The sequence below is a fragment of the Hyaena hyaena genome, unplaced genomic scaffold (assembly GCF_003009895.1).
Source record: "Hyaena hyaena isolate Hyena2069 unplaced genomic scaffold, ASM300989v1 scaffold_903, whole genome shotgun sequence".
Classification (NCBI taxonomy): domain Eukaryota; kingdom Metazoa; phylum Chordata; class Mammalia; order Carnivora; family Hyaenidae; genus Hyaena; species Hyaena hyaena.
Window position 1 is genome coordinate 363,088 of NW_024081538.1, and position 22,862 is coordinate 385,949.

The window sequence follows — 22,862 nt, forward strand, 5'->3', positions numbered from 1 at the left end:
TGAACATGATATAGAACAGATGTATATAGAGTGAAATTTGGTGGTCTCATTAAAATGTTGGCTTCATTAAAATGACTTGCTTACTGGGGCACCTGGGTGGCTCAGTTGGTTAAGCGTCCAACTTTGGCTCAGGTCATGATCTCACGGTTCGTGGGTTCAAGCCCCCACGTCGGGCTCTGTGCTAACGGCTAGCTCAGAGCCTGGAGCCTGCTTCAGATTCTGTATCTCCCTCTCTCTCTGACCCTCCCCTGCTCACGCTGTCTCTCTCTCAGAAATAAAACATTAAAAAAAAAAAATGACTTGCTTATTCCAGTCTGGCAAACTGAATTTTGTCAGGCTTTACTTTTCAAAGGGAGATATTTAAAGTAAATAAACTCTAATTGTACTCATTTATTGTGTTCCCTTTTTTCATGTTTATTTACTTATTTTTGACAGAGAGAAAGAGCACACACACATGCATGAGCAGAAGAGGGGCAGAGAGAGAAAGAGAGAGAGAATCCTGAGCAGGCTCTACACTGTCAGCACAGACTCCTGTGTGGGGATCGATACCATAACTGTGAGATTGTGGCCTGAGATGAAATGAAGGGTCAGATTCTTAACCAAGAGCTACCCAGGCACCCCTTATTGTGTTAACTTTCAAAATTCTTTGATGTTGTGGACATATTTTCCGGAAAACTTGTTTGTTATAGATGAAACATCTAGGCAGAGAAAGGTAAGGAAAATTGGAGTTTAATAGGAATACAGGATCCTTGATGTGTTGCTTATTACCATCATTTTCCTACAAGCAAATGAAGAAAAAAGTAACAGAGTCGACCAAGATTACAATGTTAAATATGCTTTTATATGTACATCAATATTCTCACACCTGAAACATTTGTCAGATTATGGTTGTCTCTGTAGATTGATCAACATGTAGATTCCGTTTTATTTCCTGAAAAAATCCTGGAGCAACATTAACAAGGTATAGTTTCATCCTAGTACAACATCCTCAGGAAAGTTTTTCTTCTCTAATTCCTCATTGTCTCATTTGAAAGATGAGATAAGAAGGTATCTTCTAATCTAAAATTTACATTTCAATGAAATAATACTGTGTACCTCACAGACTTAGTGTGAGAATCAAACTATCCCACTAAGCATCTTAATAAATGTAATGACCGTGTATTTGGTACATGCTGTGTGCCAGATGTTTTAGTTCATTTGCTTTGATACTCATAACTTCCCAAAAGGGAGGAGTTACGCTCTCATATAACAGATGAGGCAAGTAAAAAGAAAGTAAAGTTGCTCCTTAATGTGGCACAAGAAGTGGTCAAACTTGGGCTTCATGGTCCACGATCAAGTTTTTTCCATTATGCTGTGCTGCTTCCCTTCATGACATACTACAGGAAGGCATTTTGTAAATGATGAAGGTCATATAAAGAGTTTAGTGATGGTGATAATAATTATATGTGAGTGACCATGGCCTGTGTGAATTTGTGCTCTCCCACACTCTCGACTTTCATCATCTACTTTCTGTAGACATTTTCCATTTTCTCTCATCCTTCAGTCTGTCCAGATTTCCCTACCTTCTTGATACAGTAGAGACCTCACTGAAGTGACATTGACAAAACATGACCACAAACGACTTTGTTCTTTGTTTCTTTGTTCTTCATTAACCCTGGTTCCATTGAACCTTTTGTTTTCTCCAGTGGGACTCCGAGACTTCTGAATATCATTAGAGACAATTAGACGATGTTGGTTATCGCCATCGTTATTCAGATGAGCCCATGTACATCTAGTCAGTCATTGTTAGTCCTTCATTAACTGTCCGGCTATTGTCCAGTCACTACAGTTCTCGAGGTGAGATGGAGGTAAAATGATATCACGGGAAGAATATAGGCTTTGGACTAGACAGATGAAATTTCAAGTCGGTGCTGCTGTCCACTACCTGTATGATTTTGTGTCAATATGTTTGAACTTTGGTTTCCTCATCTATAATTTTAAGTCTCTCTTGCAATACCTTGCTTGCCAGATTGCATGGATTTTCTGAGATCATATGTGGGAAAGGAGCTGCCTAGAATCTGGATTTACCATCTCTACATTCTCAAATTGTGTTCATTCTTCAATCTGGGGTACATTTATCACTTTTCTAAAATTGCTTCTTTTACTGTTACTCATGACCTTCTGGATGTCAAATTAAGTTTCTTTTGAACACCTTGTCTTATACTTCTCTACTACATTGGACAGCATTTGTAATTTTTGTATAAAAGCTTTCCTCTTGTAGTTTTTAGGACCATCATTCTTTCACAGTTGTGAAATTCTGAATATTCTAGCTTGCTAGCCCTTTAAATTCTGGTGACTGTAGGAACTCTGTCCTTGGTATGTGTTTTTCTGTATTTCATGCTTTCCTTGGTATCCTGATGAATTCACATGGCTATATGATCTTTTGTTGGCTCTGACCTTTGTCTAGAACTCTAAATCCACATTTCCTATGCCTTCTAGACACCCATGAAATACTATCACAGAGACATTGCAGGCAAAGAGTTCTTTTAATAATAAAACTCTGAAAATTCAGGTTGAAAAGGAAGGAGAATATCCATGATGAAGGAGAAGGTGGATCTTACACTACCTGGAAGACTCACCTTACCCTAAAAGACCAACGAGGCAATCACGACACGTGTGCCATTTCTCAAAGACACCACATTCACTCACTTGCTCCCGTCTTTGTACATGCTGATCCCTTTACCTGAACAACTTTTATCCTTATGCTCTGATTGAAAATCCTAACTCATCTTTCAAGACTAAGTTTATACGTCACCTCCTCTGTGATGTTTGTCTCGACTCCACTTGGTGAAGTTAATTACTTTCCCTTTGGATTCCCATTGTATTGGATACAGGCCTAGTTATAAATTGTGATTCCTGTATGAAAGTCAGAGTGTCTCTGGGAAAGAGATGGTCATTTCTGTCTCTACTCCTTCAGGGCCCAGCATAACCCTGGCAGTGGCCATTGAAACCATTCACTGAAAACATGGAACAGGAACTCTGCTTTCTGGTGCAAACAGCAAAATATACATGCTGTTTTGTTTCTTTTAAAGTATTATTAAGATATAATTTTATATCCAGTATAATCACACTTTTCCTTGACAAATCTATTCTAAATTTGGTTTATGAATTTTGAACATAGGCAGAGATTCTAGAAATCACCCCCACTGACAAGATTGGAGGTCAACTTTTGGACCCCTCCCCAGCCCTTGGCAGCCACTGACTCGTAATCTGTACCAATAGTTGTGTAATTTTGAGAATGTGATTTAAATGGGATCATACAGTAGATAGACTTTGAGATTGGCTTCTGTCACTTAGTATAGAGCCTTTGAGATTGTATCTGGTAGTGTGTATATCAATAATTTGTTCCTTTGCATTGCTGAGGCTCATGCCATAGCACGGATGTATCATGGTCTGCTTATCCATTTTCAGAGTGAGGGGCATTGAGGTCATTACCAGTTTTTGGTGACTGTGAATAATACGGCTTGTGGTAGGCCAAGTTCTAAGATGAGCCTAAGGATTCATGCCCTGTCTAATCCCCTCCTCTTGAGTAAGGGGGACTTGTAACTTGCTTCTACCCAATCGAATATGACAAAGGTGATGTGACGGCATGCCCATGATTAGGTTATATTGTATGAAAAAGGAGAAGGGAGTCTGCAGGTGTAATTAGTCCCTACTCAGTTTTCTTAAGCTGGCAGTTGCTAGATGTTGTCAGTAGATGGCAGTGAAAGACATTCTGGAAAGAAGAGGCTGTCTTGGTTCTGGTAAGACTCCTTCCTCAAGTTTCTAGAGAGTGTCTTTTGGTTCCATTGCCCAGACCAGGTGATTTTCTAACTGTGAAGTGTCCACTGGATACAAATCTCTACAGGACAGGGGTGCAGTTCTCAATTCCAGCAGAGGAAGCATGGGAGCCCAGGACCGCATGCAGATTGCTGCTTCCCCTGCTCCCTTTCCTCGCCATATGCAGACTGTGGGCCCATGGGGCCGGCCATCCGGGAGACCACCCATTGCACCCCATCCCAGCATGCTAGGTTCTGCAGAGGGGGGCCTCCCCAACTCCAGGTTCCCTTGAGGCCTGGTGCATGCAAGACATGGCCTGCCTGGGAGCTGTTACCCTTTCCCGGGGACAGTGAACCCAGTCAACCTTGGCAACAGCGCAGGCTCCTCCACCCTCCAGTGGCATGAAACCACACCCTCTCTGGTGAGGTGTGGGAGCCCCCTCCCAGGTGCTTCCTTCCGAAGCCTTCCTTTCATCACACTTGCTCTCTTGTCATCACTTAATCATCGTTTACATTAAACATCCCCTGTTTAACTCACTGTATCATGTTTTTGGTCCTTGATTGGATCCATACTGATGTGAAACGTGACCTACTTTTTCTGCCATTTAGGAGCCACAAATTTGCTGATTTTCCATTCAAGTTACTGAAGGGATTTTCCCAAAGCAGAAAATGTGCATCAGCGTATGCTCCTAAACAGGAGTGAGTGCTACCATATGCTAGAAAGTCCAAGGACATTTGATTAGCTATGATGCAGAACCAGATTGGAGGAAGGCACTGAGCCTCAAACCGTCCTGACAGAGCAGTGCTTCCTTAGGGGAAGCAGCGAGGCTTTCTGGCAAACTCTCCAGACCTTGCTAGAAACATCTGGAGAAGGGCTAGGTGAAGCACTCTGCTTTTGTGACACAGAGACTGGCCTCAACATAAAGCTGTATACAGAAGGCTTATAACACAAAACTAAAACACAAAAACAAAAAAACTGGCCTGCAAGGTAGTGGCTTTAGGACAGGCAGGAAGTGAGAAACACAAGTCATCCAACCTCGCACCCATGTTGTTTACCTTCTGGGGCTTTCTTAAATTTTGTTTTTAATGTTTTATTTATTTTTGAGAGAGACAGAGATAGCATGAACAGGGGAGGGTCAGAGAGAGAGGGAGACACAGAATCTGAAGCAGGCTCCAGGCTCTGAGCTAGCTGTCAGCACAGAGCCCGATGCGGGGCTCAAACCCACGAACTGTGAGATCATGACCTGAGCCAAAGTCGGATGCTGAACCAGCTGAGCCACCCAGGTGCCCCAGCCTTCTGGGACTTTCCACAGGACTCCCATCCTCTTCCTCTCAGGTGGCTAAATCCTGTCAAGATAATGTAACATTTATATCAGTTAACTATGTGAGAGGACAAAAGTAACATGAGTCAAGAGGACCCTGAGATAGTTACGTGGAGAATTGCTCACCTCATTTCAAAAGAAACCAGGCTGATAGACACCTTTCCTTTAAAAAACTTTTTTTAATGTTTATTTTTGAGAGAGAAACACAGAGTGTGAATGGGGGAGGGGCAGAGAGAGAGGGAGACAGAGAATCCGAAGCAGGCTCCAGGCTCTAAGCTATCAGCACAGAGTCTGATGCGGGACTTGAAACCATGAACTATGAGGTCATGACCTGAGCTGAAGTTGGACACTTAACGGACTGAGCCACCCAGGCGCCCCTGTAAGACACCTTTTCACTCCAGTGATGTGCACGTAAGAATCCATGGACCTCGGGGCTTAAAGAAAAGGTTCTGAATCTAAAATACTGTAGAACTGGAAATGGAAAAGTATCCATTGAAGGAATGGAGATAGAATATAGTATTCTTCTGACCTGTAGGTAAACTCAACATGAGTTCTAGGAAATAAGATATCAAAGATGCTATAAAGACTGGATAGAAATAAAACACAGCTTCAGCAGTGGTTCTCTCGATATTAGGATTATGAATAATCATTATTTTCAGCCTTTACTTATTAATAGTCTATATTTTCCTCCATGATTATATATTGTTTTAATAGTAATGATACTGTTTCCATCCTTTACAGTCGTACAAGTCACTGCCTTCTCCTTTTAAGGAATTTAAAGAACTGACTCAAATTGAAAGCAGTTTTTCAACGTTTCTGCAGCCTCATTCCCTTCTCCAGACTAAATCACCATGCCGTGCGTTGGGTTGTCTCTCTCACACCTCTCTTGTTCTCTCTGGAGGTGCTCAACCCATACTGATAAGTGTGGTTCATTGTGTGTGTATGTGTTTATATTTCAGACCTGTAGGCTTAAAATCCCGGTCTCCTTTTGGCTGTCTAACTCGGGGCAGTGTCAGTGTCTTCCTCCATAAAATGAGCTTATGACAGTGTTCCATGTATAAGCTCATTGTGAGGACTGAGTAAGGTAAGTAAAGCACCTCGGACAGTGTTAGTCACGTAGCGAATGTCAGGGATCACCAGCTGTCACGGTCCCCACCAGCAAGAGCCTCTCATTCCTTTACACTCTTCAGGGGTTGGTGTCAGTCATTGCCATCACATGTTCCTTCACAAATCTGAATTCCTAGCTCTAACATAGCTTCTGGTATCTCATATCTGATATCTTATAAATGACTTCCTGCCATTCAAAAGGTTTCCATGAAATAGAACCCTGCACCGAGCACTGCACTAAATGTGGAGTCTGCTTAAGATTCTCTCTCCCCCTTCCTCTCTCTCTCTCTCTGCTCCTGGCTTATGTTTTCTCTCTCTCTGCTCCTGGCTCATGTTCTCGATCTCTCTATCAAAACCTCAAAATAAATAAACATTTTTTAAAGTATCAAAATCAGTAACTCCAACACACTCCTAGTATGAAATGTACCATGTTTCCTTTAAAATTGATTCTTTAATGCTCTTCTACTGTGCTCCTAATCACAGTTAAGATATTACTCTTTTCTTTTTCACCCATGCTTGCAACCTCACTGCTTTGTTGTCTACCCAGCTTTCCCCCAGACTGAATCAGGAGCAATGTTTTTTGTTGTTTTGTTTTTTTGTTTTTTTGTTTTTTACTGTATCTTTAAACTACCTTTCCAATTCATTCCTCTTTCTGTTCCTTTGCCAGAACTATTGTTATCCCTAACTGTTGCCACGAGTTTCCTTACAGTCTCACTGGCTCTTCACCCTGGCTTTATCTCTGCTGTCAAATTAACTTCACTAAACAATAAGTCTGTTCAGAACATTCAAGATCTACCATTGCACACTGAGCGAAGAAGGTCTGAGTGCCTTATGTCAGACAGCCTGTGTTCTTTAGTCTGCCTCTAACCTACACTGTGTCTTCGCTCCCTCCCCCTCATTAAACTTTCCCTGTAGAAGTTTGGTTACAGTCAGTCAGGGCTCCTCACTTCTTTCTTACCATCATTCATCATGAAATGTTTTTTGTTGTTCTGTTTTGTTTCGCTTTGTTTCTCTTTCTAGAATATCTTTCTATAAAAGAGTAGCTAAGAAGGTTGGGAATTAGATCTTCCTGTTAATAGCTATAAAAATCTGAATAAGTTTCTTTATATCTCTGAGCCTCAGAAACTTTACTTATAAAATAGGATAAAAACATCTGTCTTAAGGGGCGCCTGGGTGGCTTAGTCGGTTAAGCGTCCGACTTTCGCTTAGGTCGTGATCTCGTGGTTCGTGGGTTCGAGCCCCGCGTCGGGCTCTGTGCTGACTGCCAGCTCAGAGCCTGGAGCCTGTGTCAGTCTGTGACTCCCTCTCTCTCTGACTCTCCCCTGCTCACGCTGTCTCTCTCTCTCCTAGAAATACATAAAAATATTTTAAAAAAAATCTGTCTTAAAAGGTTGTGGTAACAATGAAATAAACAAGCAGTGTTCTTAGGGGTGCCTGGCTGACTCAGTCACTGAAGTGTCTGGCTCTTGATTTCGGCTTAGGTCATGATCTTGGGGTTGATGAGATCAAGCCCCACATCGAGCTCATGGATTCTTGCATAGGATTCTCCCTCTGCCTTTGTCTCCCTGCCCCTCCCCAACTCACATACTTGTGCCCCACTCTCTCAAAATAAATAATAAAAATAAAACTTAAAAAATATATATGTCTCCTCAGGTTGTAGTGACAATGAAGTACACAAATAGGCAATGTTCTTAGTACAGCATCTGAGATACAGAGAGTGTTCCTAATATAAATCTTAACCAGCTTTAGTGGGTTTTTTTTTTCTTACTTCCCTGGGAAAAACACTTGAGTATCACTCCTACTCCTCTCAGCCCACACCACTCTACCCCAGTACTAAAATTAGGCTCCAAGTTCTCGCTCTCATCCTAGTGTGTCCTTTTTTCTAGGACTTTACACACTGAAGCACTTATTATAGTCATTATATTTCCCCTATCTCTAGCCTGAAAGACGTAGTTCCTGTCTTGTGATGTTCTTTGGAGGATCACGGTACATTTATTTTATTTTATTTTTATTATTATTTTTTTTTACAAATAGTTATTTGTCAAATTAGTTTCCACATAACACCCAGTGCTCATCCCCACAAGTGCCCTCCTCCATGCCCATCCCCCCTCCCCCCTACATCCATCAGTCCTCAGTTTGTTCTCAGCATTCAAGAGTCTCTCATGGTTTGCCTCTCTCCCTTTCCCCCACCATTTCCCCCCTTCTTCTCCCCCATGGTCCTCTGTTAAGTTCCTCCTAATCCTCCTATACGTGCAAACATATGATATTTGTCCTTCTCTGCCTGACTTATTTCACTCAGCATAACACCCTCAAGGTCCATCCAGGTTGCTACACATGGCCAGATTTCATTGTTTCTCATTGCCATGTAGTATTCCATGGTATAGATAAACCACATCTTCTTGATCCATTCCTCTGTTGATGGACGCTTAGGCTCTTTCCATGTTTTAGCTATTGTGGAGAGTGCTGCTATGAACATTGGGGTACATGAGCTCCTATGCCTCAGCATTTCTATATCCCTTGGGTAAATTCCTAGCAGTGCTATTGCTGGGTCATAGGGGAGTTCTATTGTTAATTTTTTGAGGAACCTCCACACTGTTTTCCAGAGGGGCTGTACCAGTTTACATTCCCACCAACAGTGTAGGAGGGTGCCCGTTTCTCCACATCCTCGCCAGCATCTAGAGTTCTCTGATTTGCTCATTTTAGCCACTCTGACTGGTGTGAGGTGGTATCTCAGTGTCATTTTGATTTGTATTTCCCTGATGAGTAGGGATGCTGAGCATCGTTTCATATGTTTGTTGGCCATCTGGATGTCCTCTTTGGAGAAGTGTCTGTTCATATCTTCTGCCCATTTCTTTACTGGGTTGTTTTTTTTTTTGGGTGTGGAGTTTGGTGAGTTCCTTATAGATTCTGGATATCAACCCTTTATCTGATATGTCATTTGCAACTATCTTTCCCCATTCCGTTGGTTGCCTATTAGTTTTGTGGGTTGTTTCCTTTGCTGTGCAGGATCACTGTACATTTAAATACCTATCTTAAAGATTTGTCATATACAGGAGAACATTTAGGTGAAAGTGTTTTGTGTTTCAAGTGCTCTGCAGAAGTGAACTGTTACTCCCTATGTAGCCCCTTTCCCAGTGCTGTGCAGAGTAATGACGTGCACGTTGAATGAAATACACAATGACATGATATCTTGGCATATGTTAGGTAGTGTGTTTATTCTCCATTCCGTTATCACTGATGCTGTGATCTTAGTGAAACATGCTGGTTGCCTCTTTTAATTGTATCATATCTCTATTCCATCTGGATCTACAGGCATGAGCCTTCAAAGCAATCAGTCAACACAAGAAACATGTTAAGAATATGCTCACATCCCTTTTATGTTTGTATAATAAGCTGATTTTTGTGGTTTGATAAAGAAGGGGATGAGATGCCAGAAGAAGGGTAAGACATACACCCTCACTCTCAAGACCAGGTCATGGAACGGGCCTTTCCATTTCAAGTACATAGCAAATTAGGCCATGGCCCAAGGATCGTAAAGTCAGAAAGGGTTTAAATATTATCAGCTTTGAAACTAATTTTGGAATACTCTTCTCTAAATGGATAAGAATTCTATGGTGGAGATACAATTCCTCATATGTATATTTCCTCTTTCTCAGAGAGAAGGCCAGGAATCCCTTAACCTAGACTCTCATAGCCATGGAAGACTTTACCCCTTCACCCTATTTTCCAAAAATTTCCTTTGTTGACACCATTAACTCCAAGAGCTGTATGGATCCAGCCAGGACTAAATGACAAATCAGCTGTCACAGAAAGCGTCCTTTCCCTTGCAGCTGGCCCATCCTTACTGTGCAGATGGTGAATTTATTTTTTCTTTTACCAGAAATTCTTTTCTGTCTTCTCCACACAGGACTGTGATGCTTTGTGATCATGTATGACTCAGTCAGCAGTGGGAACACTCATAAGATTGAGGAGGTTTCAGACGTGTCCAAGGGAAAGGGAATAGGGACTGAGAAACCAGGACTTGCTCCAAAGGCTGTCTGTATGCTGAAAAGGGGCTATGACTTCCTTCCCATGAAAAGTACATATTCATAGTTTTATAAAAAGCATCTTTGTCCCCAAAAAAGAATCTTGATTCTTACTTCATTGTGTGTGGTCAGAATAACAGTGAGAGTAGTCAAACCCAGAGGAGGTGGACAGGAAAAACAGTACCCCAAAGAAACCCAGATCTTAAAGCTAACTTGAGTGAAAAAGGATCTTTTCTTGCCAAGTGTAAATGTCTAAATAATTACTGCCATCCTTCGGTTAACTTTTTTTAAGTATACATGAAGTTTTCTTCGTGAACATTTCTAGCATTCTCTGCTATGTGTTGATATTAATATTAAGTTTATATTAAAGAGTAACTTAATATTATATCTTAATATTTTACATATTAAAATATGTAAATGCTTGTTTTTATTGTCATATGTATACATTACTACATATATATAAATTATATATATATGTACTATGTATTCTAAGAAGCAGACTTTAATTCCTCATTTATGCTATACCAATGATTTTATTATACAGTATATAGCAAATATCAGAAGTTAAACCCTGTTTACACTGAACAAATATTTACTATCACTATTTTTTTCTACTAAATTTGCCCTAAAATATCTACATAGGATAGAAGTCCATATTTGCTCAAAAAATATCCGATTGTAACCACATTCGCTAGACTTCTTGGTGTTTAATTAAGCAGCTGAGACTATGAAATCTAGGTCATGATGCCCATTATCACAAAACTCTATTTTCTTCAGCTTTTTTATATGTAAACCTGCTTTGAACATTGTATAATTTGTTATAATTTGCCTATGTAAAAAGATTCCAAGTAAGCTACTTAGTAATTTATTATGGAATGTTGCTTTGGTTTCACTATGACTGGTAAATTTAGCAGCAGATAAACTGGATGGTCCAGGCAAGGATTGGCTAGACATACTGTGATAGATTTTTCTATCACATTGAATCTGACTTTTTCCAAAAGCCAACACAGATGATCATGAGGCAAATGAATCAAATTAGAACCAATGCCGTTCTTATTAGAACACTGGAACTGCCTATTTTTCACATAATTAAAGTACCAAATTTCTTAATCTCAAAACTAGATATTTAATTGTAATATGACATTTTCTAACGTGGCCTTATATGTCCAACAAATATTCAGCATCCAGATCTTTATTTTCTTAAGCTTATTTCAGTCTGTTGCAGTTATTCTTCTTAGGGATAAACAAATTTTGTCATCTTTGTCCAGTAGGTACCCCTTAAAGTTGACATCCCTCTTCTAAGCTTGTGATGTAACTCTCATAGTTTTCTTCACTTCTTTGCTTTGTAGGGAAAAAAAAAGATATTCTAAGATGACATTGTACATTTATGGCCCCAGAATATTTTTTAAACTTATTTTGTGATCTTCATTGATATGTGTGAGTTCATTATAAATAAGGAAAGAAGAAAGCCTTTTTTATTTGAATGAAAAAAAAATGTTTATGGCTTTTCCCATTTTAAGATGTTTTTTCTCAAAATCATGAAGTTATATTATTTATCCATCTTTCTTTTATGCCTCCTAGATTTCATGTCTTGTGTTTAAAGGCCTTTCCCACACTGAAGGTTACATACCAAATTTTTATGTCTTTTTCTGTTCATTCGTATAATCCTATTTCTTATGTTTAAATTGTTGATCAATCTGGAATTTGGCTACAGGGCTGTAGGACATGAGGTAGTAATCAAACTTTATTTTTTTCCATATGGCACTCCAGTTGTCCAAACACCATTTATTGAATAATCCATCATTTATCCTCAGTGCTTTGAAACACTATCCATATTAACGTGCATTCTTACACTTATGGCTTCTCGTAAGATAGGATGAAGTTTTAAAGTTACCTGCAAAACAACAGAAAACAAAAACCAAATAATACTAAATGACTCAACCTTATGCACCATCGGGTTTGATATAAAATCTGGTTCCAAACCCTTGGAGTAATAGGGGTCGGTTTTCTCCTCATATATAGTTATGTCACATTCAGAGAGATTATTTTATATTAAATTCCTCCCTCTGATTCTCACAACAGCCATAGGAGACAGCAGTATGGTATTGTTATTTCTTCTTTTTCACAAGTGTTGAAATTGAGGTTGAACGAGGTTATGGGACTTGAGCCATAGATCAAATCAGAGGCTTTCAATCTCCATGTTGGATGAGCTGTCTTGGGAAAAAACATTTTTTAAGTCTTACTTGACTTCTTATCCCTATTCCTATTTTCATTCCTTCCTTCTACTTCTTGCTAGTAATTTATAAGATAACATCAGAGACGTTATTTCTGCCATGAAATGGTGTATTTGCCTAATATGATTCTTCTATTAAAATACAGTTACTAGTTATTGAAGCGTAGTTACCTGATCAATGAAAAAAATAACTAATATGTTCGTGGTAGTCACCTGTTCATTTTAGCTTTACTATTTGTTAAATTTACAATTTGATAGGATGCTTCGCTTAATTTTATGGGGTTTAAAAGGAGTAGCATGCATCCTGTTTCCTAAATTCATTCAGGATTGACTGAATGCTTGGGATGTGGTAGGCTTCTTAAATGTTGCTTGAATTACCTATTTATACATAATCACAATGCATTGGAAATAATGTTACAAGAGATTTGTAGCACAGTCTCTGGGAGAAGTTTTGCTTGGGGAAGTCTTGGAGAATATCAGTGAGAAGTCCTTTGTCAACAGTATTTCCTCATTACGCAAGGTTTTTGTGTTGTAGAGAAAAGGAAGAATTGAATTCCCTTCCCCGCCAAGGGAACGTGTAATGAAAGAGCTGTGGATATTATCATGCATACAAATTTAAAGAAAGTCAATCAGCTTGTGCTGCTGGAGTTTTGATTGGAGGGTGGGTTTCTGGAGGGAGAAAGCCTCCAATCAAACCGTGAAGATCCAGAACTGCCCTTCTAGAGATGGGATTTTATAACAATGAGGAAGCCCCTAAAAGAGAGACACAATTATATGTGAGAAGGTGATGAAGAAGAGGCAGGCAGCAAGGTTGATGCTGTTCTCTAATGAAAGTAGGCTTCAGAACAACATAATAATCAAAGTTGGAAAAGTGTTTGTGTCTAGTACTTTTCGTGCACCAGACATACGTTTCTGGCAGACAGTGCTTTTGGTGTGGAATTTCAGAGACTGTCGGAATCAGATGAGGGTGAGGAGAATGGAAGGAACCATGAAGAAATAATTAAAGGAAACACAAAAGAGGGAGAAAGATTATTTTTCCTACAAGTACAGGTTTGAACAAATGTTTATTTACAAATTGAGCACAAGCAGTGAGTTAGAATTTTACCTCAGATGTATTGTATGCTTTTTATAAATGTTTGGTGGTGTCTGCAAGCTATTCCAATCATGTTAAAGGGAATAAAACACTTAAATATGTAATTTCATAAATAACGAAAATACAATAAATATTTTCTTCTTAAAAAAACCCTTCATATACATATTCAAACCTTGATTGTGCATTAATTACCTCTTAAAAGGCACTCAGAGTGCCCAGCAGCACATCTACAATGCCCTGTCCATCTACAGTGGTAGGTAAGATGGAGAATATTGTAAAATGAGTAAGGAACTAGAAGTTAGAAGATTTAGAAGATACTGTTTTAGACTTGCAAAGCATCTCCCTTCCTCTCATGTCTCATCTATAAAAGGAAAATAATATTTGTGAACAATGTTATTGACTCTTTTACTTCATAGGCTTATTTTGAGGTTGAAACAAAATAATATATGCAAGGGTGGCCCATAAACTTTGAAGTACTATACAAATATGACATTATGTTTTGGAGATAAAAAATGTAAAAAAGAAAAAAAAAGAATTAAAATGCAAAGCTATCAGCAAGTGTCAAAACATTTACTTAAAATTTCACTCCCTTTTCGTATTTTTTTCTGCTGGTTTATTGGGTCTTTAGGAAATGTTTCAAATATACTTTAATCCATGTTTTATATTGATAGGCAGAAGAAAGGAAAAAATGTATAGTCATATTCAGTCATACTAAAAATTAATTTGATGCAGATTATTAGATAACTATTGTGTAAAGAATTAAAGAACATGATATGGTTATTTATTATAGACATTTATGTTTCATAACTGCATCTTTATTTTTCATTGTTGATGGGCCTTGTGTATTTTACTACTTTTTCTCTAACATTAGAAATGGTTAATGAAATAGGGAATTATTTGATTTGTTTTATAGTATCTGTAATGTTCTCATTTTTTTCTGACATCTTTCAGAATATACTGTTGACACTAAGGGCACAAACAGTTCATCAAGCTGACTTATTAATGAGAAACTCTTATTTAATTGGCATGACATTTAAACGTGATATGTGTAGTAACTCACATATTGAAAAGAGCTTACAGCAGGCTGGCTAGGTCCTGAGCACTCCCCTCAAGGCCTTTAGGGGAAAACTCTCCTGGAAAGACTTACCTTTTATTCTTTAAACATTTTTCTGAAGAGCACGCGCATCTGCTCACGCATTTGCAAACCATAGGCCGTGCTTTCTTTCAAGCACAAGAGAATCCATTGAAAAACTTCTTCATACCACACTGAAACAAAACGCGTAGCTCACACTGCTAATTCCGGTGATGTCTTGTAAATGTAAGCCACATTACTCACGCAGAAATTCCAGCTGTTAAAACACAGATAATGGAAAGCCAGGGGAAGCACTGACCAACATTCTCAATAAGGTTAAACACCAACGTTACATATTACTTGAACCATAAGCGCAATTGCTTTGGGGTCACTGACAGTGTCATCATGCCTCAATTTTTCTGGTTGGTTTGGTTGCTGAATTCCACTTCATGGAAGAAAATGATATTACTCACTTTTTAGTATTTTATTGGATTGTGCACTAAATTAAACACTGCATTTAAGATCACAGTGAACTCTCAAAATGATGTGAGCAACTACTTAATTTTGAAGTCAGCTTGATCTGTGCAGAACAAAGCAATAGAAGTTTGGAATTTGCCTGTGGGTTGTGTTATCATATCAGCATTATCCAGGCTAGGATACATTTTTTTTCTCTTTACCTCTTCTCAAAAATGTCCACATCTCTGTTGTATGAAATTGCAAAAATAATATATTGAATCCTGAGGCACTAAGATGAATCGAACCAGTGTACCTTTCTGTCCTATGTAGCCTAACAAGGTATAAAGAAAGTCTCCACTCTAAAAGCATGAAACAAAAGATCAGATAAATTATTAAAAACTACTGTCAAGTTAGTTGTTTGATACGAATTAAGAATTGAGTCTTTGGTCTCAGCTCAGTGTTATGGTTTCATGACTACACACCACACTATCAAAGAAACACCTTATACTCATTAAAAAGAAAAAACATCAGTCCTGTGTGACAAGCCTTAACTAAAAATGAGTATACCTTTATGTCACACCTTCATGTTACTTCAAATTACGTATTGTCACTAATAAGGTCATGGTGGGAGGGCGCCTGGGTGGCTCAGTAGGTTAAGGGTCTGACTTCAGCTCAGGTCATGATCTCCTGTTTCATGAGTTCGAGCCCTGCATCGGGCTTCTGCTGTCAGCATAGAGCCCACTTTTGATCCTCTGTCTCCCCGCCCCCCGCCTCTGCTCTGTGCATGCTCATTCTCTCTCTCTCTCAAAAACAAATATACATTATAAAACATAATAATAAGGTCATTGGGATTAAAATAAATACCATTATTATTCTTCAGTATTTGATTTTATTTTTAATAAATGCCATGGAATATCCAATTATGTTATATTTATTCTAACCTGTAATCCATTAATACTAGAAAGAATTCATCATAAATCATATAAGTATATACTTGTATATATATGTATATTATTTTCGTTAAATAGCTGGGGAAATTAAGAACATGGCTATTCTTCAGTATTTTGAGCAATGTAATAGTTTTATTAAAGCCAGTGGCAATCAGAATATAGTTAAAAACAATAGGACCATGACGTTTCTATATGAGTAGCCCTCAGAAACCGTATACAATATAGAACAGCATAATAATTTGTACATATTGTCTAGTTTTGAATCAACATACTTGTATGCCACAGTTCTGTGAGTTCTTTTAGATATAAAAGAAAATAAGCATGGGCAAAAAAAGACGTTCGTTTCTAGAAAGGTAGTAGTTTTTCAAACATCACAAGCAGTTGTGCATTTATTATGTGCCAGATTGGAGATTAACATCACATGGGCAGTTTCCTCAAAAAAACCCTGCAAACCAGTAGGAAGGAGAGTTAGACACATAGGCGATTATAATACAGAAAAGTAAATGATATAAAAGAGGGATTCATATGATGCTTGCGAGGATGCAAAACGGAAAAGGAAGAGATTCTCGGGTGTGCAGGGAGGTCAGATCAAGATTCCTGGGTGTAATAAATTCTTTGCTGAATTTTTAACATCATATGGGCATTATTGCCCTGAACACATTGAGGAGCCTGGAAAGAGATACTCAGAAACCTGCCAGTAGTTCAGATTGGCTGGTACACACACTGCGAGAGCAGTCACAGAAGCTTCGAGTGTTCAGAACAACTCTTCATTAGTTTGTTAGGAATATGAGTCTTCAAAATGCATCTTTCAGTCATTTTCAGATTTAAGAAGTATCCCACTGTGCAATCCAATTTGTCATTGTCTTTTATTTTTACATTATTTGACTCCTGGAGTATTGTTAACCAGGTGCTATGTGTAGCTGAAATGACTACATCCTCTGAAGATTTGGACCTTCCTTCTCTTTGTGTGTAAAGATAATGGTGCTTATTTAAAGTAAAGGTATTACAGGAGTTTATCTTTTTTTTCTTTTTATTCATTAGTGGGCTAAACAATTAGAAACCGAAGAACACATGCATTTTTAACTTAAAACGCTATGTCTATCCTTTAAACTATTCAAAAATATGCATTTTAATAGTGATGTAAAAAGCAGGCAAAAAGTTTTAACTTAACTTTTTTATTTTACAATGACTATATGTTGAGTTATAGTATTAGCCATTAATCATAAAATCAGATAGATATTTGAAATCTTCTGCATAACAGAGGAAGAGATCTGTCAAGGTACATCCGAGTTTGGACATGAGGCATACATCTCTGAGAATATTTGAGTATCTGGCACTCATTTATTCTCAGGTTTAAATCTGAGGTTTTGTAGAAGAGTATGTCCTTTTACAGATGCAGATAGTTTTACGTATGTCACAGAATTGTGCCTCATATGTAACTAAAAATTCCACATGATCCTGGGTTCCCGTTGCAAAATGGGTTTGCAAAGTGTTAAGGTCACAGGCATCTTTTTGAATGTAGGTTTCTGTCAATTCAGTCTACCTCTCTTGAAAGCTGAAGACGCTGATATGCCAGGTGATTAGTACCTCAGACATGTGCTGACATTCACCAATAGTAGCCTCGGGAGCCTTCGTTATGATTTAGGAGACCTGTGATTTCTCTAAGAAAGTGTGACTCCATCCCCTTCATGTAATTACCCTTCTTCAAAGTTTGAGATTCTCTCTATCTTAGATTTCTTCATTTGCATTTTCTATGTTTCGTCTACTTGACAGTTTAAACCTCATATGTTGTGCTGACTTGAATAAACAAGCAATGTTTGTTTTTCTCTTCAATTTAGTGTTGAAGGTATCCCTTAGGTAAATTACCTTTCTCTGTCATTTGTGACTTAAAAAAAGTTCAGTATCAGAATTTTAAAGTTATAGAATGTTCTTGATTTAAGAAAGCACTTGAGTATACCTATCTCTTTACCGGCCTTCTGTGACCAAAACTTGGGACTTTTGACTGCATTAGAAAAAATGTAAAATGTAAGTCCTACTTACTTTTTTCAAATATCCACAAAGTGGCAGTGTGACTAAAGGGTCAGACATGTGTTACATTGACACACTTGATCACTTTCTCCTTCATATAATGCTGTGGGTCTGATTTGCAAACAGATAAACACCCTTAAGCACAGCTGTTTGGGGTGGGGACCAATAATTCTGTCTCATTTTAACAAACTTTTTTTTTTCCTTCCATCACTGCAAATTTTTCATCTCTGAAGACCAAAACCAAAAATGTCTCAAATTACTTATTGGCGTTCTTGCTCTCTGCTAATTTGTGTAACATGTATGAGTAGGGAAAAAATTGACTTAAAAAAAGTTTTATGGCTTTTGGGCACCTCTGGGTCAGGAGCATATATTTGTTCTAATGGCTATCATTCAATTCCAGGGATAAGACTGAAGGATTATAGGGGTCAGGTGAACTCCGCATTTACTGGAAAGGTTTCGGAATAGCAGGATCAGAATGGTAGTTATAGAAAATCAGAGAGAGAAGGAAAAATGTGTCAAATAAAATGCAAGATAGGGACAGAACAGGTAACATAAAGTAAGGAGCTTGGCTAAGTCAAAATCAAGCTTGAGAAAAGTACCGGCAACTCTCAAAGGTTACTCGGGACGTTAGGATTGCTTTTAGGTTCGTAGTTCACAGATGGTCAGGGCTATTCATAAATACCAGTGGGCAGTATCGGCAGTATTTTATTGCAAAGTAGTGGGATTTTTTTCCTATAAAAATTTCTATATTGACTCCTATTGTCACTTTTCCAAAGTGCTTTCTTGTACCCAAACCATTTATAGCATGGTTTATAATTTTATAATTTTATAATTAATAATAATTATAAAACTGTACTAATAAGGATCTTGAAACCTGAGAATATTCAGAGAACATTTCTGTGGTTACAGGTTTGCAATAGGAACCAATGTACTAGTCCTTTACAGAAATATTTATTTTCAAATTCTCATTTATGTGGCATGAGTCTGACATATTGCTCATAATGTGACTATTTATGCATCTATGTTCCAGTAATTATTTTTGCAGCCATCACTCTCTAAATTATTAGAGATAAGTGTCTATACAAAGAATATGTGATGAGGAATGAAAATGATTGGAAATAAATAATCCAAATTGATAAAAAAAATTTATATTTTCTTTTATGGATGCTTCAAAAAAAATCAGTCATGGCCTTTCTGGCATAAAAGACCATTTCTGTATTTAACACTGAAGCTCCCTTTTAGTAACCTTTCTTCAGCGAGTTTTCATTTCTTTGGAGTGATAAAAACTGTGAATAACTTCTTTCATTTCATCACCTGTCTTCTTACTGGGAAGGAGCGAGAGAATCCACGTGGGCCTGAAAACCCATCTATTCATTGACAAAACCCAGTTTGGTCCTAAATAACTTGATGTTACTCACTTGTGCCCTATTTACAATAGCAATTCTGTAAAAGGTCAACATGTTTATGTTTTCTCTGAGCAATTAGATTCTTATTAAAGTTGGCAAATACATAATGGCTTCTCTGGCTTTCTTCCTAGGACCCCCTGTTTCATCTGGAACTGCACAGGTCGGAGAGAGGAAGGGGCAGATGTCCTTTTGATCCCAATTCATCCTTCATCTCTACCTTAATCGGTACTTATTGGCGCCACAATCAGTTGATCATCATATTGATTTTAAAACCTCAGTTCGATTCTTTTGGTGTTTCTTTATATGTGTTGCCTTATCATATTTATTTTTTTGGTGCTGAGAGCAATGATACTAACTTTGCAGTCATGCTAAACTGAGCCAATTGAACTCTAAAATAAGTACAGCTACTATGAAGTAAATGTGTCTCATTCTGAAAACACAAATTGGTACTTAATATCTGGTATAAAACACCTTGTAGTGTACCATTTATTTTTCAAAAAATAAATGGTTGTAGGAATACTTTCTAAAGAAGGAATACTTTCTAAAAACACTGCCAGCTAGAGAAACTGAACTATTTTGACATATGTTAGTTAGTTATATTTTACTCTCTGACTTTAGGGGAACTTTTTATATTCTCTTCTTGGTGCCTTTCTCTGTATCAGTAGAAGTCCTCAGAAAGGCATCTCAATTAAGAATTAAAGTTATTTATCTAAAGTCCTGTTAATCTAGAATATAAATTACAGAGGTTGACCACTTTAAACTTCTACCAAATGTCCACATTGAAATAATAGAAAAAGGTACCATGTCTGATCCAGATTTCCATTTGATTCCATTTAATTAGATGAGGTACCTGAATACCTCACTTAAGACACAGTGAAATTCTTTTTCTTTTACATTCTTGGGGTTTAAAAATGGCATACTTGACAGGGTGCCTGGTGGCTCATTTAGGCATCTGACTTCAGCTCGGGTCAGGGTCTCACGGTTCGTGAGTTCAGGCCCCACATCAGTCCCAGAGCCTAGATCCTGCTGCGGATTCTGTGTCTCCCTCTCTCTCCACCCCTCCCTCTCTGTCTCTCTCTCTCTCTCTCTCAGAAATTAGTAAACATTAAAAAATTTTAAATAGCATCCTTGTCAAAGTACGCCAGTACTGTGAAGGTACAATGAAGGAGATCCCAAATTTAAATTGAAGAGAGCTATCCCTAACACCTAACTGGGTGCCACTAGAAATCTTTATTTTTCCCCACAGTGTTGTGAGGTTCTGATATGGGTATGACACAGATGTACAGATGTATGAATTTCTGTGATTACACTTGCAATGCTTAGAGTTGTATGCTAACATTAGGTCACCCTGTTTGCAAAAAATTGGAAAGTGTAAAATAACATGTAAGGACATTCTATTCAAACTAAAGGGTTAACACTTAACACTCCCCTCTGAGGAATAATCAGAATACCACACGCTTGATTTTGTGTGGATACAGATATTCCTGTGTAGCCGAAGAACTTTATAGTCCCTGAACTTACTCCAGACAGTTGATTCTAATGGGCCTTGTGTCCCAACCCCACTCTCTGCTTCCCCAGCCCAGTCATGGTACTTGAGTCCAAGTAAGCAACGCTTCATTCATATATACAGTTGACCCTTGAACAACACAGGTTTGAACTTAACAGGTCCAGGTGTATACAGATTTTTAAAAAATAAATCCAGTGCAGTACTGAGATGAGATTTCACACAGTAATGAAGGTCTCCAGGAGCCTCGATAAAGAAAGACATGTAATATTCTTAAAGAATATAAAATTGTAAAGAAAACTAGTGTTTGAAGGTAGCTGGTGTTCCTCTGTTCACCCATTGTGTGTGTGTGTGTGTGTGTGTGTGTGTGTGTGAACAGAATATGAGGAAAGGAGAATTTAAGTATGAAAATAAGTTTGCCTAAGTAAGTTTAAACTTTTAGTATTGGGAGTGATACTTGTGACAAAAGTATCACTGTCGATGTTAGAAATGACAGCGTATGAATTAAAATACATGCATTTGTTAAACTTAGTTTTTGTTTCTAATGCTTTTAGTGCTTTGGGGGGTAAGTTCATAGACTGAAAATCAGGATACGTTTGGAAGAGATTTTCTTATCATTCCTTTTTCCATACATCTTGCACAGAATGGGCCTCCATAAATATTCACTGACTAGAGTCAATATCCTTCAACAAACAAACAAAAAACAGACCTTGGAATATGATTCATAAGAATGTTATAAGTGATATTGAACATTGAAAATCCAGACTGAACACTACGTCTATAGTGAAATCCCAGGAAGGTTAGAACACCACTTATTTTCAACATTTCATTTAAAAGGTTGAAACAATTTCTTCAGTCGCCCCGCCACTCACCACTAAGGCTCCCTGGAGCTTATTTATGCATAAAACTGGCAACTTAAGACTGAATTTTTTAAGAGGGGAAATATTACTGGAGGGACATTTCCAAATGAGTTTCATTGAACTTCCAAATCAAATTACACTGTGCTGAAATGTGAAGTGCTTGCCATCTGGGTGGCTGTTTCGCTTATTCAGAAGAGAAATCAAATCCTAAGAGCCCTCCAAACCAAACACAAAAGTTATGGGAATAATCTCTCCAAAGAGAAGAAATAAAAATATAATTCTTCACATTTATCCACTAGCTTTCATCCCCAAGTACCTTTGAAGGATCATTCACTCACTGTAGAAATGTAGCAGCCACTGAGATAGAAACCCGATAACCTACGTGAGCCAGCAACTCTAAAGGAGAGGAAGTAGAAATAATTCACCCAGTTGAAAAAACAGCAGGAATTTGGGCTGGAAAAACGGAGCTACCTGAGTTGGAATTTGGCAAGCTCCATGTAGCTTACTCTGACAGGGAAAGAATGCGTTAATGTGGTATTTTATGACCACACATGTTCTCTGTTGATGGGTTAGGACAAGACTCCAGCAAAATGATGACCATCTTTAGAGCACGCTCCTTTGTTTCTTTGTTAATTATAGGCCACACTAATGGTTTAGTGCCTGCTCACTTTAAGATGTACTTTCGTAATAAGAAATTCAAATTTGTAACAATACTCATAAAATTAACATGGCCCCCCAAAGGGAAAAAAATAAATGTGCTGGCAAACTGAAGAACGTCTCATAATTTCTTAACTTTAGATACAGTTTTCATCTTTCATGCTTTCATCTGAAGCAAGGCTCAAGCCCATGAACCATGAGATCATGACCTGAGCTGAAGTAGGCCGCTTAACCATCTGAGCCACCCAGGTGCCCCAGTAATATTATATTTGAAATGGTCTAAGTAACCATGTGAAGAATATAAGAAATCACACCTTGGTTTTAAAAACCCTTTGTCAAAACAATGAATTAT

The 22,862-nt window shown here is 38.1% G+C and overlaps 1 protein-coding gene across 1 annotated transcript in view; it reads left to right on the forward strand.

Moving 5' to 3' along the window:
* The window catches only part of SEMA3E (semaphorin 3E), a 248,001-nt gene that overhangs the window by 172,295 nt on the left and 52,844 nt on the right, over nucleotides 1-22,862 (forward strand). The window contains exon 7 of the mRNA XM_039220705.1: nucleotides 19,621-19,714. Coding sequence (XP_039076636.1) covers nucleotides 19,621-19,714 — 94 coding nt within the window. The remainder of the gene's footprint in view (nucleotides 1-19,620; nucleotides 19,715-22,862) is intronic.